The sequence below is a fragment of the Talpa europaea genome (assembly GCF_964194135.1).
Source record: "Talpa europaea genome assembly, chromosome: 1".
NCBI lineage: Eukaryota > Metazoa > Chordata > Mammalia > Eulipotyphla > Talpidae > Talpa > Talpa europaea.
Window position 1 is genome coordinate 31249585 of NC_140073.1, and position 18268 is coordinate 31267852.

The 18268-nt window shown below is 45.5% G+C and overlaps 1 protein-coding gene across 5 annotated transcripts in view; it reads right to left on the reverse strand.

The window, feature by feature from the left end:
* Nucleotides 1–18268, reverse strand: part of NAV2 (neuron navigator 2) — a gene marked incomplete at both ends in the record, with an annotated part of 712365 nt that overhangs the window by 223347 nt on the left and 470750 nt on the right. For all 5 annotated transcript variants that reach the window (XM_084252230.1, XM_084252229.1, XM_084252228.1 and 2 more), the window contains one exon: nucleotides 5968–6040. In XM_084252230.1, the coding sequence (XP_084108356.1) occupies nucleotides 5968–6040 (73 nt within the window). The remainder of the gene's footprint in view (nucleotides 1–5967; nucleotides 6041–18268) is intronic.

Consider the following 18268-nt stretch of genomic DNA (forward strand, 5'->3'; position numbering starts at 1 on the left):
ACACCATAGTCCAGTTTTCCAGTTTCCAGTTTTGGGATTGCTGGACTCTTCATTTTGGGGGTTCTAATTGATCTTTTTGCTCCCATTGACTGGTGTAAGCCACACAGATGCTGTAGGGAATGTTGGACATGAAAGGTAGGCTAAATATTTTCTTTCACCATTAAAGGGAAACCTCAAACCTGCCTTAAAGAGGCACAAGCATCAGAATAATCTAATACAAAGGAAACTTTTTGTAGGGAAGAAGGGATTTGAAGCCAAAAGGCGGGCTGCCTCAGACCACAGAGTTGCCAAATTCCTATTCATCTCCCTACCCCATGGTTTTGTGAGGCTCGCGCAGCTGACTCGGGACTGTGGGTTCTGTGGCATCAGTCCTCCAGAGGAGCCGGCTGCATAACCCATACTCAGCACATAGCTCTCTGCCCTCTCTCAGTCCTTCTGGGGCTGCTCACCACGCCTGTCAAAGACTCCACCCACAGGGGAAGTGGGATGAGGGGTGGGAACAAGAACCTGCAGGGCCCCTTCTGGTGAAGGACACAAAGGCCACTCACTGCCAAACTCAGGTGATATGAGTAGAAGGAAATAGAAACAATCCACCTGCTGCTTTTACTCACAAGCTCCAGAAAGACCTCCTGCTCTCCAGCTCAGGATGAAAGGAGGAGCAAGCTCAGCATGCTGATCTTTGGCCATATGAGTAGCAAACCAGGTCTAAGCTAACCAAATCAGCAAGTGATTCACTTCCCCCAAAGCACACCCTACTTCCAGAAATAGCTAGAAGGTTCTTCCTGCCTCTGTCTCTCTAATCTGCAAGACCAATATGAGGCATTCCTTTGCCCCCATCATATTACCTATGCCCATCTTCTGTCTAGATTTCCCTTCACCTTCTCTTTCTGTCGGGTGAATGCCTACTCATCCCATAAAACCCAGGGGAAATATCACCACCTCTGTGAAGCCTCCCCTGACTTCCCCAGGCAGAGATGATCAACTGCCCTCCTTTGGAGGCCACTGGATCCTTCATAGACTGCTAGCACAGTTCTCCTGTTAATTAGAATTAAGGCAAGTATGTACAAATGACTGGATACACCATGTATCCCAGGCTACTGCACTGGGCCTGGTATACAGGCTGTGCCCTGCAAATATTTGCTGAGCTAAATAGGATACCCCCAGAACTCTACTTCTCCATTATGGGAAGATGGGCTCAGGGCCAGGTAGTACAAACCCCAGGTGTTCTCAAAACTCCCAGGGGTCGAGGCCATCCTCCCTCCTAGGGACAGGTTTACAGATGGTTGTGACAGGTGGAGTATGTCAGGGAGGGGTGGGAGGGATCTTGAAAAGCACTCAGAGCCAGGTGAGGCTCCAGCTCACAGGACTCTGGCACATCTCCAAGAGCAAAAGGATGGGTCCAGCCTTCGGGCACACAGAGGGGGTGGGGAGGCCTAGTCCGGAGAAATTGCCCCACACCAGCAGCCTCTCCCTGGGGCTCACCAGAGTCTGCAGCCTCTGGCTGTAGACTTCACTGCCTGTGCGCGGGAACACAAGCTCTGCGAGCTCTGTAACAGGCAGGTCGGGGCAGCGCCTGAGCTGCTGAAGCTTCAAGGACAGGTGCATACACCCGTCTGAGTTCCAAACCATGTTTAGTCACCGGGGAAGGGTGGGGCTGCCCCTATGGGGCTTTCCAACCGCTGATGTTTTCATCAGAGGAGGAGCCTCAGGGCACTCAGTCATCTTCAAAAGGAAAACAAAAAGCATTAAAACGACATTATTTCTCTATATACTATATTGCTTTTCTGGTAATTATGCCGCTGGTTAAAAGTGTGGGTAGAGGTGGTGACATGAGTGGTAGGAAATATCAGGCTTTCGAATCAGCACATGTGAGATGATCAGTCACTCACCTGAGGGGTTTCCCTTTTCCCACGTGTAACTTAACCTTTTGCGGCCTCAGTTTACTCTTTGTATGATGAGTAAATATAAATTCAGAAGGTTGCTGGGGGAATTAAATAAGATATAAATGTGCACAGCACTTAGCTTGGACGACTGACATACATAGATGGTTTCTCTTTTGTTAACCGAGTAGTATACCACATGAGATATTCCTTGTAACCCTGGGAGTAAGGTCCACTGGAGGATGTGAGGCGCTAAGTGCTCTTGCTCATATAAGTTCCATTTGTTGACAAAGATTGGGGCCAGCAGTCTTCCAACAAGATAGTGCCAGTTCAGAATCTTGTCAACAAACACCATCATCTCCATCAACCCCCACTTCCCAAAACCAGTGTCAGAAGATTTAGGTGGGAATGTCATCTAGATGAGAATGTCTGGGCCTCCCTGGTGGCTTAGGGGTTAAAGTCTCAGTGCTGTCAAGCTATCACCAGCCACTGCAACATGAGTTCGATTCCCAGCTAGTGAGCTAACCCACATGGCGCAGCAGACCTCTCCTGTCTCGCCTGCTGGTCCCCTCAGCAGTGTATTGCAGTAGATCTGCCTGTTCTGCTCCCCACTCTGTCTCTGGTGAATCCTCTCACCTGCCCCCCACTCCGCACCTCTGGCCAATCTTTTAAAAAAAAGACATTATATTAAAAAAAGACAGATGAAAATGTTTGATCACAAAGACAGCCTATTTCTTCCCCTCACCAAGGAGCAAGAAGGTGGGGACTTGAACTCATTAAGTCAAGGTAGTGGAGGCTCCACAAGCATTTCTGCCAGTAGGGCTGCTGGCGTCCTAGTCCCTAGTCAGACATCTGCTAAGAGGAACTTAGCAGATGTGCCTCTTGGTCACCTGGAAGTGGGGAAAGAGCTGGGGAGAGAGATCATGGGGTGGGGTGTTTCCAGGTGACAGGAGGCCTGTTCTACCAGCCACAAGGACAAGATGGAGCCCACACATTCCTGTTGGTTCTATGGCGGGTAATGGAGGGGCCATGAGACTGAATTTCACAATCTTACCTGGACCTTAGTGGGGGGACCAACAGGGACCTGAATCAGGGGGATGGGTCATGCATGCTATCATTTGGGGGTGAGCTAAAAGAGTCTCACCACACACTACCAAGGCCCCGGGAGCATTACAGTACCAAAATCCCCACCTTGGGATTGTGGCAAATACCTGGGAGGAGTATGGCAACTTCTCTGCCAACAAAATTCTGCCTTCACTAAGCCACCCCAACTTTGCAGACCCAGGCCCAGGAACAGAGGGAGAGAAGGGAAGGAAGTCAGTGATCATGGCCCCACCGTTCCTCAACCTTCTAATGCTACTTACCTTTGGTGGGGAGGTGGGGGAAAGACCTTTGAGTAGAGTTTCTGGATGAATTTTAAAACAATGCTGATTCATAAGTATTGACATAAAACTGTTGTCATCACTGAGCATGACTGAAGAGCTATGGGTTCTATCACAACAGCATTAAATGAGTGTCGATCCAGCAGAAAAGACTAGCAGTGAGGGAGGACATACATGAGCCCCCTTCATCGTTACACCCCAAGCGCTGACACGTCAACCTCTGGTTACGATACACTCTTCTATGCTCGGAGACTCACAAAGGCCACATCCCAGCATCAATGAGGGGCAGGAGCTGACTGTCTCTTTGCATGCTATGCCTTCATGGACTGCTACGCCTTCTGAGCCAACATTCCAGGCAACAAATTGTTCAAGGTCTTTTCTGACTGCCTGTATGTGGCATGCCTAGATTTTACCCATCTGCTTTCCCCCAAAATACCATGAATATGAATTCTGAAATCATATGCCTGGTTTCAAATCCTGGCTCCATCACTCACTAGCTACAGCTCTTGGGGATGTCATGAATACCCTCTTTATTATTTTTTTCCTTTTATTCTTCCTGAATTAACTTTGGCTTACAGCACTGTATGTAACTTAGAGGTACAGGATCACACCCTTCAGCTGTATGTTACCTCACCACACTCGCCACACTCACCACTAAGCACTGGAAAGTTCTCCACCATAGTCCATGTGCCCCCTTCCCAGCTTGCTCTCCTCCCTCTCCCCCTTCAGTAGCCTCAACACTACAGTCAGGTTTCTAGAGTTTAGTATTAGTTTGGGTTTGTCTGACTCTGTTTTGTTCCTCCATAGTCTATATATAAGTGTCACCATCTGGGACTTGTCTCTTTCTCTCTTATTTCACTCAGCACAATTCCCTCCAGTTCCAGCCATCCACAACCTCTTCGAGCCAAAGTCTCCTCATCTGTAAAGCCAGGAAACTATAAATTCCAACGTCAGTCATGAGAGCTGGAGCTGATACACATAAAAGTCTTAAAAGCACAGTTGGCATTATTCATGAGACAAGTATTCATTGAGAAGATGCACTATGTCTGAAGGTGTAGAGAGGAAGAGATGGAGGGGTGGGTAATAAACGAGGCGGAAGGCAGAACAATGCAGAGATGGCCGAGTGGCCAGAGGTCAGCTCCAGGCCACTTGGGATGAAGCTAGCTTCCAGAGTCTACACCCTCTAGAGCTGTTTCTGCTGAGCATGACTCTGTGAAACATCCCTGCTGATTCTCTGCCAGAGGCACAGTTCTGAGGGATCCAATCACTCCCAGAAACTAGCAGGAGCATGTGCCTGCCACCTACCAGCCAGCACAAGAACTCTCTATGGGAAGAAATAAGGTGTTCCTCAGAGTGGGAATTTGCATCTCCCTACCTAACCACAGAAACACCCTCCCCCACCCTCCCTCCTACACCCTAACAATGTACATGCCACATGTCATTCAGCCCGGATCTCAACCCCATGAAGGAGGGCTCACACCCCAAAGCAAGGGAACCCGACACATGCCCTCTACTCAGAGCTGGAATTAAAGCTGATTCCTGGGAAGCTGCTTCTGAAACCTCTGGATACGGTGCTGTTGTGCCTGACCTGGGACAGGCTCAGCACCTTTGAGGTCCCACTTGGGGAAACCCAATAGTCCCACCCAGAAATACGACATGCCCACAGGCACCAGCAGGGGCCACCTGCCCCCAGTACTGGAAGAGATGACAGTTCAGCAACAAAGCCAGGGAAACCCAGCATTCACCTCACAGCAGAGCAAAGGCAGGGAACAGACCCCAAAAGGAACCCACCAATTTGTAGACTTACCTGCTCACGGGGCTGCTTCCTTCCTCACTGCTTCCCCTCCTCCCCACCCTGACCACAAGAGTCGATGCCAACAGGCATCTCTTTAAAAAAGCAACCCTGCAAGGGAGAGGTGGTGCCATCTGAAGCCCAAACTATTTTACCTGTTCTGGGAAAGCTGGAGGCAGGTGCAGCCTAATGAGTTTGGGAGAATGCCGGGCAGATCGGCCTGGGCTGGCGGCTGCTTGTATTTACAGACAGGAGAGAGTGAGAGTTCCCAGGGCGAGAGGTTGCCTGAGGAGGCTGAGAATCCAAACCAGTCACCTCTAGACCAATACCTAATTGAATAGCAAATGCTCGTGTTCTAATTAGGCACAAATTTAAGCTAATTAAGATCTCATCAGGATGTCAAAAAGTAGCCAATCATTAATAAATCACATGTTTTGTTTTTGGTTTGGGTTTTTTTTTTTTTTTTTTCAAGCTGGGAAAAGAGCTTCTTCTTCTAATAAAAATAACAGATAAGAACTAGGCATTTTCCCCTGGAAACTGTATGATTTTAGTATGTTCTGTGGCTAAGTGTTCTCTCTCCCACAGGTTAGGCCTGGCTTGGCACTACTAATCAGGTGAATCAAATCAGTGTTGTTGGATTAAGCCCTTCTCAGAGAGAAGCAGCTCGTCTTCACCACACCCTCAATGGCTTATAACACAGCTGGCACGGTTTCTTCTGCATCCTTGGAGTGATTCTGTAGGTTGTCAAGAAGTTGGCACTCTCAAGTTCAGGTAAGTAGCAGGCCACCTCACAACCAGAAGGAAGACAACAGCAGAAGTGCCCACCAGCATCCCTGTCTTAACTGTATCACAGGTAACAGGTGGGCATTTCTGATGATAAAAAGGCAGTTCCATGACAAGCGCTCTGACTCACCTTCTGCAGACAGCCCCTGGATGTTTATTCCCTTAGCTGCCAGGAAATTCAAGCAGGCGTCTATGTTTTCAATCTAGGGAGAGAAAAAAAAACATATATACTCAGTAAATGTTCCACCATCCCTTCTTAGAAACAAAGGGCCATGTCAGAAAGGGTTCACCGTGCATTCACTAAGGTTCTCAATGAGGAAAAACAAGGACATGGACCTGCTGGATGAATAAGTGGTGGACGTAGGTCAGGACTCTCCAGGTTACCTAATATCCCAACCACACAGTACCAAAAGTCAAGGTCTTGGACTGCTCATGGCTGCCAAAAATAACCAGGGTAGAACTGTATGTTGATCGCTGGCCCAGTGCAATCCTGAAAATTTGAGCAGCTGCCAGAAAAATGGAGGTGGGGACAAGGTTGGTAGACCCACCCATCTCCCAGCAGCTGGGAGGAATTTCCAGCCACTGAGGAGGCAGGCTGTCAAATGTAAAACAGTGAATGGAAGTTGCAGTAGGAATCTGAGCAGTGTTTACTCACAAAATTCTCAGGATGGCAGGGGCTACAGATGACCAGGGAGGGATGTAACCCTCTCAAAACACTGTCCTTTGTGTCCTCTGTGACAAGAAGAGCCCCACCAGCTAGAGTCCATGAGGCCTCCAGGTTTTCCAGGGCTGATGTCACAGCCAAGGGGCCATTTGATGTCCAGTCCTCATGAAAAAAACAACTTGGTCATTCCCAAGGGTCTGATTTGACTTCACTTGTCAGGGCTAATTATTTTTTTGTCTACAGGAAAATGTTTGAGCTTGATGAATGTCAATGGTGGCCATATGTAAAAGAAATTACTTTTCACTTGGTACACGAATCTCGAATTTCACACAACTAGCATTTTACAAAGGAGACTCCCCTGGCCCCCAGCTCATCTCCAAGACTACCCATCACCACCTGACTTCTCAGCTCCATCAACACCTTTATGAACTCAAACTGGTCTTGAATGCATGGTGTTTATCATGAACACGGACATGTGCTCTTTCTCCCTCTCCTTCTCCAAGCAAAATCCTGATGCCTCCTTTATAGCCACAGAGAAAGCAGCATCTGCATTTTAAGAGCTCCAACTTGAGGAGAGTCTGACTTCATCCAAGACAGTCTTCCTGAAGATGTCCACCCTCTCCATGAGGTCTGGCATTTCCTTTCAACTTCCCAGCTTAACGTCTTCCAAATGCTTCAAATTAAGCTATGGGACACCGGAATACATCTGTGCTCATGTTAGCAGAATCCATTCAACCTTGAACTTGAGGGATTACTCCATCCTTGCAATATTACTAGCACCGGTTCCCATCTTTTTCTGAGCCGCTAGCTCACCTTTAAGGGTCCTCATCCGGGAAACACTTTTTCATTTCTAGGAAAAGGGCAGAATGAAATTTCCTACAAGCAAAATAAATGCTGATGCTATGGATTATGCCTGTCACCATCATAGAAACTCATTTCTTATAAAGTGGGAGTAAACATGAGATTGATTTTGAGACTCCTTTCTTCTTTCCAGCTCAGGACAGTTGACTGACCTTGAGAACCAGGTGCTATCATCTTGGAAGGAAAAAAAGGGATGGGAAAGAAAGGAGGAGAATGTCTGGGAGAATCTGCTTTCATTGGTAAGAATAATAAAAAAACTATCTCCAAATGCCATTTCACCCTATTCTAAAGCCCTTTTTTGAGAAGATGTTAACTATCCATCCTTAGTTCTGCCATTGTACAGTGGTGATATACCAATACTATTCAAATGGACTTGTTACCTGCACAGAGGCATTAATATGTAAATCAAGACAAAATTATAAAAATCCTCTGCTACCTTTTGTCTCCTTCTATAATCCTATCCTACTTCTTGAATATAAAATCTTGTCCTTGGATAATACACAAGGCTTTGGCAATTATGTTCCCATGGAAAATGAGAAAAAGAAAAAGCCAACAACCTCTGAATCTGCTAATGCAAAATCAAAAATGGTATCCTTGATATCTATCCCAGGAAGGGTCGTGTGGGTCGGCTGACATGAATAAGTTATTTCTGAGACAGTGGAGCAGTGCAACACTAGATGAGTAAAAAGATACCCACCAACATATTCAAGAAAAGCACTGCTATACCACAATATTGTAATTCTAGAGAACTTTCCTTCCAAGGAACATACAGTACATTTACTTGTCACATTCACGAAGCAATCAATGTACACAGCACCATGTAAAGTACTGGACGACTTCTTCTTAGAAGGCTAGTCAGCCTTGGTGTATTGCAATTTCCATCCACTGGGCTTTCTGTCCATTAAAAACTCTATTAAAGAGATGAATAACTATAAATAGGTTCCTAGAATACTTTTTTTTCCTGTTAATGATTTTTTTTAAAGCCTTAGCATTCTTGCAATGAATTCCATAATTTAGATCAGCAGTTCCCCACTGAGCAGAGAGTGGGAGAAAAGGGGGAAAGATTTTGCTTCTCAGGGGACATCTTGGCAATGTCTGGCAACATTCTGGTTCAGTGGGGTGGGAAGAAGGGCTTCTGAGAGTGGGTAGAAGCCAAGGGTGCTGCTAAGTAGCCTGCAGTGCACAGGTCTGCCTCCCACAGCAAAAAATGATCCGATCTCAAATGTCAGCAATGCCAAGGTTAAGAAACCTGAATTACATGAGTTTTTTACTCATTCAGTCAATCAACACAATTCTGTGGATGTCTGCTCTGTGCCAGGCACTGTGCTCCATTGTTTGGTCTGGAATCCTTCTCCCTATCCAGCAGCCCACAGCCACACAGCCCTTCTCTCTAGAGACCACAGAGCCATCTGATACACACACTGATTCCCATCCACTTCAAGGAGAACCAGAGCATTTAAATGAGGAAAGTATTAGGATCTTTTTTCATTAGGTGACGAGAGGAAGCCTCAGGGCACCACAAGTGGTTTCTTCTGAAGAGGAGATGAAACTGACAGCAATCTCTGGATGGCTGGATTGCACTCCCAGAAAATGCTAAAACTAAGAACTAGGGTCATTATTTAAAAGACGATTCAGAACCCCACCAAGCATCTTGAAATTTTTCCCTCTACTATGAATTCTCTGCTCATAGAAGGAGTTCAAAAAACATTCCTCAAGTCTCAAATCCACTCTTTAATAATGTTCCATTACGGTTAAAAATCACTCCTGACAAGGAGGCCGAGACCCAGGCTCTTTTCATCTGCACCCCAGGAATACAGCGGAGCTGGGAAGCAGAACAGGGTCAGATGTGGATTCCAACCTCCCGGCTTCACTTGGAATGAGATCAGAAGGGGAGAATGTTGCTTTGATCCAGGCTTTCTTGTGATTAAAATTCACCTTAAGGTTTCCTTCTAAATACTGTACAGGTAAACAATTCATCTTCATGCACCATTAAAACTGCCAGCTCTCACCACCTCCCGCAGCAGGGGGACGGCTAGATGGCAGGACCCCGGGACTCGTCACAGCACAATGTTGTCCTTGTCCCATCTTTCAAGACAGGCTCGTGGCTCATGTGTGATCCAGACACATAGTGGGAGATATGAGATGAGGATCTGGTTGACGTTGGGAGGCAGAGTGAAGGAAAAGACTCAACCAGCAAAGTATGTAAATACAACCAACGTTGTTCATTAGCACATAGCGGCCAACATAAACTACTTTCCAAAATTAGTGGAAAAAAATCTGTGCGAAGTCTGACATTCCAGTGTTGCTGATGGGGGCAGGGAGCTGCTCTGGGTGAGAAAGCTTTTGTAGTTGTTGCCATAGAAATGGGTCTTAGAGCCTGGGATGGAGTTCCCAGGAGTTTGCAGCATTAGAGGGGATAGAGGCAGGGAATTCAGAAGAGGGACCATAATGTGGTTTGGAGACTCTGGGAGCAGGAAGGTGCTGGATGAAGAAGAAGCAGAGGAAGAAGACAGACCAAGATCAAGATGCACTTCCCCAGGCTTCCCTTTGTTAGAGGCCACATGTGGCTTCTACCCTGTGAAGTCCACAAATATTCCAGAGAGAGACTGCAATTAAACCTTCTTCCCTCGGGCCTCCCTGGTGGAGCAGTGGGTTGTTTGCAGCACTGTGAAGCTGTCCACAGGCTCTGCAGCGCGGGTTCGATTCCCGGCTGGCCAGGGAGATACCCACATGGCGCAGCAGAACTCGCCTCTCTAACCAGCTGCTCCCCTCAACAGTGCTTTCGGTCTGTCTGCTTATTCTGCTCCCCACTCTGTCTCTGGTGAATCCTCTCACCCTCCCATGCCTCTGGCCTGTACCCCGGTTCTAGTATAAATAAAAAATAAATCTTTCAAAAATAAATAAATAAATAAACCTTCTTCGCTTAACAGGGAGATCCCTGTTGTGCTCTCAAAGCTGATTGCTCCCTCAACAGGGATCTCCATCCCAAAGCTGAGTTTCTCAACAGCGACTCTCAGGGCCAATTCCACAGACTGTACACTGTAGTCTTTGCCTCCCTGTGCAGATATCTCCACCCAGGACAGTCAGAAAGCGAGGAGGAAAATCAAAATATATGCCAACAGTGGGCCTCCCTGGTGGCGCAAGGGGTTAAGCACTGCACTATGAAGCAATCCACAGCCTCTGCAGCACAAGTTCTATCCCTAGCCTACCAAGGAGCAACCCACATGGCGAGGCAGACCTCTCCTCTCTTGCCCACTGCTCCCCTCAGCAGTGTACTTCAGTCAGTCTGCCTGTTCTGCTTCCCACTCTGTCTCTGGTGAATCCTCTCACCCCCTGAAACTCTGGTCTGTACCCCAGGTCATGAATGCATAAATAAATAAATCATAAAAAAAAAAAAACATGCCAACAGCTGGAAAGAGAAGGAGGGAGGAGGGAAGGGAGATAGAAGGCAAATGGAAAACTTTATATTTCAATCATGATAAGGCAGGACCCGGTCTCACGATAACGTAAAATATGCAACCTCAGAAGCCCTGTTGTATATCTCCTTGGTAGCTTGGAGACTGATCAAATACCATCTGTTGTGGCAGTTGTCATGGGAGCATTTTTCTCTGAATACCAGTGTAGCTGAGTGCAAAGTGCATGAAAATGATTAATGCAAACGAAGACCATCTCCACAGGGCTGCCAAGGCCCAAGGGAAAGAGGGGGCTTGAGGCATAGTGAATAAATGGGGTGCTAGTTCTTATGAGTTAAGAACTTCTCACCAGAACCTGTAGAGATCCCCATCCTGGGAGGAGAATAGGAGAAAAAGCAAACTGCTGCTACATTAATGTCAGGCTTGGTCAGAGTTATTTTTTTTAAATCATGAAATGTCAAGAGCTTAAGCAATGGGACACCATAGTCACAGCAAAGCTGAGTGAGAACTTGCAAGTTCTAGGGTCTTTAAAAGTACAGTGTAGCTGCTTCGTGAGAGTCAAACATCAGCTTAAGCAGATTCCTTTCAGAAGTATATGTGATCCTCATATCTGACATTGCTATTTGCCATCAAAAATAATCATCAACCTGGTGGCGCAGCGGTTGAGCGCTGGGTTGTGAAGCTGCCCGCAGCCTCTGCAGCGCTGGTTCGACCCCTGGCTGCTCCCCGGCCACCGGAGGAGGGTCCCACATGGAGCACAGACCTCTCCTGCTGCCCGCTGCTCCCCTCAGCAGTGTACTTCGGTCCTTCTGTCTGCTCTGCTCCCCGCTCTGGCTCTGGGGAATTCTCTCACCCTCCCGCGCCTCTGACTGTACCCAGTGCTTGTATAAATAAATAAATAAATAAATAAATAAATAAATAGATCTTAAAAAAAAAAAATGACTCAAGAAGAAACAGAAATATCTGAATAGAGCCAAAATTAAAAAAAAAAATAATGATCATGTATCCATTCATTCATCCATTCCTTCACCCGCATTACTGAGCACCTACTGGGTGGCAGGCAATCTGCTGGTACAGTAGTGAATAATCCCTGACTTCACAGGACCCACAGACTAATGCAGGGGAAGTGACATGAAATAAACAATGTTCACACAGACAGTTGACCACATCTGTCAAGTACCAGAAGTCCAGACCACTCCCAGGGGGTCAGATAAGAATTTCTTAGGGAAAAAATAGCACATAGGTCCACAGAGACAGGGTTTTTGTCTGTTGTGTTCACTGATGTATCCCCAAGCACGTTATAGATACTCAGGAATATTTGCTAACTGGTGGGAAATTGGAGCTGAGACCTAAAGAGTTAGCTGGGCACCCTGAATGGGGAGAAAGGAACTCAAAGCTTAAAAGCTTCTTTGCAAGATGCAACACACACACTGCATTCTGAGGACTAAGACAGTCATTATGGCTAGAGACCAGTGGGTAAGGGAGAAAGGCAGAGAGAGATAACACTGCAGGAGAGAGGGCTGGCCACAGGAGTCACATTCAGCAGCTGACATGGGGAAGAAGACAAGAGTCTTTCCAGTTCTTAGGAAAGCCTTGAAACCCTCCCCCCAATTACCATGACAACAGCAGCCAGGCCAAGCCCCTCCACCCTGAAACCTCAAGGACAGGCTATTTTGTGTCAGATGGCTCAAGCAGTGTCTTCAGTGTAGATCCAGAGCCAGGGGGGCTGGGCACAGAGATGGTGAGGGGAGTGACAGGAAGAGAATGTTAGCACCTGAAGTTACACGTTTTGGGAATGTCTGTTTCCTAACAGGCCTCATGCTCTCTGACATTTCCTTCCTCTCCCCTTTTCAAAAATAAAAATAGAAGAGAGAGAGAAAAAAATCTAACCATGAAAAGTAAAATGTACTTTGGGGAAATGCTCTCCAAAATGTCTGTTGAGTCAGCATTGTCTCTTTCCTCTGTATTCCTAGGGGCCACGATAGGATGCATGATTTGTTGGGTTTCATGGTTTTTGTCTGCCTATTGTCAGGATTGCGGCCCATCACATGATCCTAGGGGCAACAGTGTGGTCCTGGAGATTCACAACTCCACGACAGGATTGCTGGGGGGGGGGGGGGGGGGGGGGCTTGAGGGAAACAGACAATGGAGCTTCAAATTCTCCTAATTGGGAAAATAATCAGGGGTTTCTCCTGTTCTAAGTCCCACATGTTGCCACATAAGACCATCCCTGTCCAGCTGCACAAGGCATCAAAGCTTTCAGCGAGTGAGCTCTAACTTTTTTGGTGATTATAAAACAGAAAGCTTAAGAATGTGGGAATCAGGGTGGATGGGGCTTGAGTCCCTCTGTCCGTCTGTTTCTCTTGCTGCTTGTTTCTCTTAATGCGTTGCCCAGCTCTCTCCTTTCATTTGGCAATGTTATCTACCCTATCTTTTACAATATTTATCACTTTAGCTTTCCAAGATGTTGTCAAGAATTCCTTTAAGAAAAAAACTTTTTAAGAGTCTTTCTGCTGTTGTAGCAAATGGATAAGTCCATATGGATAGGAAAAATCCTCTCTGGAGAAAAGAAAAATTGAAAACAAGTATCTCAAATTCTTTCAGTGACTATCTTTTTCTGCTTTGTTTCCAACAACCTAGAATGTTTCTTTTTCCTATTCTTTTCAGATGTCTCCATTTTCCCCTCGAAACACAGAGAAACCTGGATGGGGAGCTGCAGCTTACATGCTAGAACATTCTAGAAGTGACATCTTATCCTGGAGGTGTGAATAATAAACACGGGTTGAGCTCCTCAAAGAATCCCCATTTAGGGATGGCAGCTCACCACAGGGGGAAACTACACTGGATCAGCATGTCAGACAGGCTGCCCCATGTGTATTCATTCAATATCCACCCAGAATATCAATTCTCCTACTACAATGTTAGAGCAACAGCCCTGGCTTCCTGGCATTTCAAAAAGGGACTGTGCCATGCTCAGCAAAATAAGTCAGAAAGAAAAAGAAAAATGCCGGATGGTCTCACTCATAGCAGGAATTTAGAAAACCTAAATAAGGAAAAGGACTAATTATAATAATGTAAAAATCAAAATCAACAAGCAACTATAAACCAGAGACACACTGTGAAGAGGAGGGAGAGGAAGGATTAGGGTCAAAATAAGGGGGGGTGCAATTGTATGGGGAATAAAACCAAAATGAAAATGCATACATTGTGCAAAAGTGAAAAATAATGTAAGAATTATATGAAATGAGATATTAAAAAAATAAAAACAATAAAAAAGAGGACTGTTCCAAGTTGGAGCTTCCAGGTTAGGGGAAGGACACAAATGCTAAAGGGAACTAAGGAGTGATTTTGAGAGAATGGAGCGCAGGTTTTGGAGTCAGACAAATCTGAGTGAAGTTCTGATTCTGCCATTTACTGAATTATGATTTCCAACAAGTTGTGTCAAGTGGCCTGACCTTCTAACACCTTCACAAGGTGGTGGTTATCATTATATGGGTGGAGCTGAGTTCCCAGTGATTGCACTGGCAGTTTTTGTTGGTATGTTGTCATTTGTGACATGAATGTCCCTGGTCATCGACCTAAGACCATGATACATATGAAGTTATGTTAAAATAAAGAATTAGACCAGCTTATTTGGACTGTTTTCCATTTCCTCCTCTGAGACTTTCTTCTCCAGCCCAGCTGTCCTGGGAGCCCAACTCCTTATCACCTAATGTACCTGCTTCTCAAAACCCCCTCTCTTGAAAAGATGCTAATAAATTAATTCACACCAAGGCAGAAGGGACTGCAATTGGTTTTCCTCAGGTTCTGTTTCTCAGAGATATTTCATCACAGTTATTAGGGAACAGTATCTGTTGAAAGAATGCAGAGACTTAGAAGTACATGCTTAATCCTGCTTCCCTTACAAACTACTGAGATGCTCAGAAAATGAGCTGTTTCTGGCCTCAGATTCATCATCTGAGCTAGGGTGACACCTGTCAAGCAAGGGTCTAGCACACTCCAGAAAGTTTTAAAAGGATTCTTTCGTCACACAATGCCATGATCATGGCAGAATAGCCAATACCCATGGCATCTCCTAAACGTGAAAGATCACACTGAAGTTGTGAGACACTGTATGACTTGTTAAATTATATGCACTAGTACAGCCTCTCTGAATGGGCTCCTGGCAGCCAGAATTTATTCTGACCCTGTCAGAACAAGCAATTTGTCCAAAAGCTTTCTGGTCAAAGCCTCCTCTACTGAGTTACATGGAAACCTTATGACCTTAGATAAATTGTTTTAAGAGTGCAATATTTCTTGTAGAGAACTTTAGCATTACCCACTGAGAAGGATACAAACTCAGACTCCAACTTTAGTAAGAAAACCCTGACTTCTGGCCCTCAAGCACATGGCTGCCTCTTGACTCAACAGTGGGGAGTGGGACTTGTTGGAGAATTTCATCTGGGATCTAACTGGAACCTGAAAAACAATGACAAAGAATGTATTCTCTAGGGGAAGGGGAGGCATGGGGACAAGACAATGTGGTCCTTCCCTCAGGGAGCAGACAGCATCTTGAGTAGAGCAGAATTTAAGTAAATATCATCCCACCACACATAGTTCAGAAACTTGGTAAGGACTAACTTATGTCTATCAACTCAAATGCTTGACATTTGTTCACCATGCTCTTTAGAAGGTCTGGGGTTTTCCCCCTGTCTCTGCTCTACTTAGTGCTGACATAAAGTCTTCAAGAGTCAATGTTATATGTATTATTACACAAAACAACATATTATATTATGTCCCTCAAGTGTAGTGAATCCTCAATTTGAGACACCTCTAGAATATATCATTTCACCCACAAACACAACACACATAAAGGAATAGGGTAATAAGATAACTTATAAAGGCAAGAGGGAAGGACCACACTATTTTGTCACCAAACCTTAGAGTGGGGCCCACCAAGAACAAATACTCTGTCGTCATTTTTCAATGAATGAGGCTTCCAGGTTCCAGTTAGATCATGGATGATATTCTCCAACAATTCACCTGTTGATCAGTTACCTCAAACCAGCCTGTGCAAGTCACTTTTGTGGCTCTGCCAATTTGCTAATGTCTGTAGCTTACAGTGCTTCTGGGTAGCGTATGAGTAACCAATCCATGGCTTTCAACCCTGCATAGCACATAAAGGCAAGACAAGTCCTGCAAAATTAATACCAGGGAAGTGAGTAGCTTGACTGCTTCAGTACTAAATTCAGAATCCTGCAGCACTTTGCTCCCTTATTCTCTGTATAGAGCATACCGTAGTGTTAATTTCTACAGAAGACTTAATTCCAAGGTTTGCCATTGTTTACACTTCAATTCCATGTGCTGCTTGCAACTAGCAGATGATGATAGGCACACTGTAGGACCTTCCACATTCATTATTTCAATCTATTTTTTATTCCAAAAACTGTTTGTAGGTGTAGCTAAAGAGTTGAGCTGCGAATGACATACCACTGCTGATCATTAGTACATGATTTTGGAGATTTCGCAAATTGTGCACAAAATACTTGACACCAAGAAACCAGATTTGGCCAACAGTTTCAAATTCTAAAATCTGTGATCAAGGCAAAAAGCCCAATATGCCAACCACTTAGAAATTATGAGATTAGGGGGACTCCCTGGTGGCATAGGAGTTAAATATCAGTGCAATCACTACCGCAGCATGAGTTTGATTCCCAGCCAGGGAGCTACCTCTCCTGTCTCTCCTGCTGCTCCCCTCAGCAGTGTATTTCAGTACATCTGCCTGTTCTGCTCCCCATTCTGTCTCTGGTGAATCCTTTCACTTCCCAAACCTTTGGCCTACACCCCTGTTCTTCTAGGCATAAATAAATCTTAAAAAAATAAAAAGAAATTATGACATTAAAAATAATTGAGGCTGTTATAATAAAAATAATTCTCATCTGCATACTGCCATAGTCAGAATGCCGTGCATGGTCCAAGTGCACTGAAGGAGGAGAACAAACGGCACCAGGAAGGTCTCTATTACAGGATATCCTCCAACTGTCCAGGACTACAAGAAATCCGATGCACTTGTGAAGAAATACTGACAATTTTTAACTGGTCATATAATACTAGTCTCTGTTACTATTTCCATCATTGTCAAGTATGCAGCTAATCCAGATTAAGTTGCCATTTTTTATAGTTAAAAATGATTAAATATTGGCCTCCCTGTTGGCCCAGCGGGTTGAGCGCTGTGTTGTGAAGCTGTCCACAGCCTCTGCAGCATGGGTTCAATTCCCGGCCTGCCAGGGAGATTCCCACATGGCGTGGCAGACCTCTCCTTCCTCGCCCACTGCTCCCCTCAGCAGCTTCTTTGGTCCGTCTGCCTGTTCTGTTCCCTGCTCCGTCTCTGGTGAATTCTTTCACCCTCCCGCGCCTCTGACTGCACCCCAATTCTTGTATAAATAAATAAATCTTTTTTAAAAATGATTAAATATTGGTCATTTCATATGATTCTACCTAATTATCAATATATTAGAAACATGGCTCCCCTAAAAAACTAAAAGAAGACTCCTGGATGATCACAGAAATTGAGTACTTCATAGTCATGTATTTAAAAAGCATCAGCAGGGCCTCCCCAGTGGCCCAGCGGGTTGAGCGCCCTGCTGTCAAGTTGTCCACACCTCTGCAGCATTGGTTCGATTCCCGGCCGGCCAGGGAGATTACCATATGGCACGGCAGACCTCTCCTGCCTCACCCACTGCTCCCCTCCGTAGTGTCTTCAGTCCTTCTGCCTGTTCTACTCCCCACTCTGTCTCTGGTGAATCCTGTCACCCTCCTGCGCCTCTGGCCTATATCCCAGCTATCACATAATTTTTTTTTTAATTACTTAATTTTTTCTTTTTTTTTCTTTCTTTTTTTTTTTTAAAGATTTATTAATTTATTTATACATGCACTGGGTACAGTCAGAAGCGCGGGAGAGTGAGAGAATTCACCAGAGCCAGAGCGGGGAGCAGAGCAGGCAGAAGGACCGAAGTACGCTGCTGAGGGGAGCAGCGGGCGGCAGGAGAGGTCTGTGCGCCATGTGGGACCCTCCTCCAGTGGCCGGGGAGCAGCCGGGGATCGAATCAGTGCCGCAAAGGCTGCGGGCAGCTTCGCAAGCCAGCGCTCAACCGCTGCGCCACCGGGGAGGCCCTATTACATAAATTTAAAAAAAAATAAATCTTTAAAAAAAAAAGTATCAGTAAATTCTGAAACTCCAAATCAAATGTCTGCAAGGTCTGTCTCCACCAAGACTCACAAGACTAATGCAATAGAGAAGAAAAGATCGAGTCAAAATAAATACCCAATCCATAGGCTGACTTTAAAGGCCATTTGCTTTAGGATGGGATTCTTCTGAGTGATCCACTGAGAGAAGTGAAGGCAATGGAAGAAAACATAAATCCTAAATTCATTCTCCTCAAAATCTCCCATCAAAAGAAGACACAAGTTATCCTTCATGATAGTGAAGGGAAGCCCAGACCACACGCCCCTCT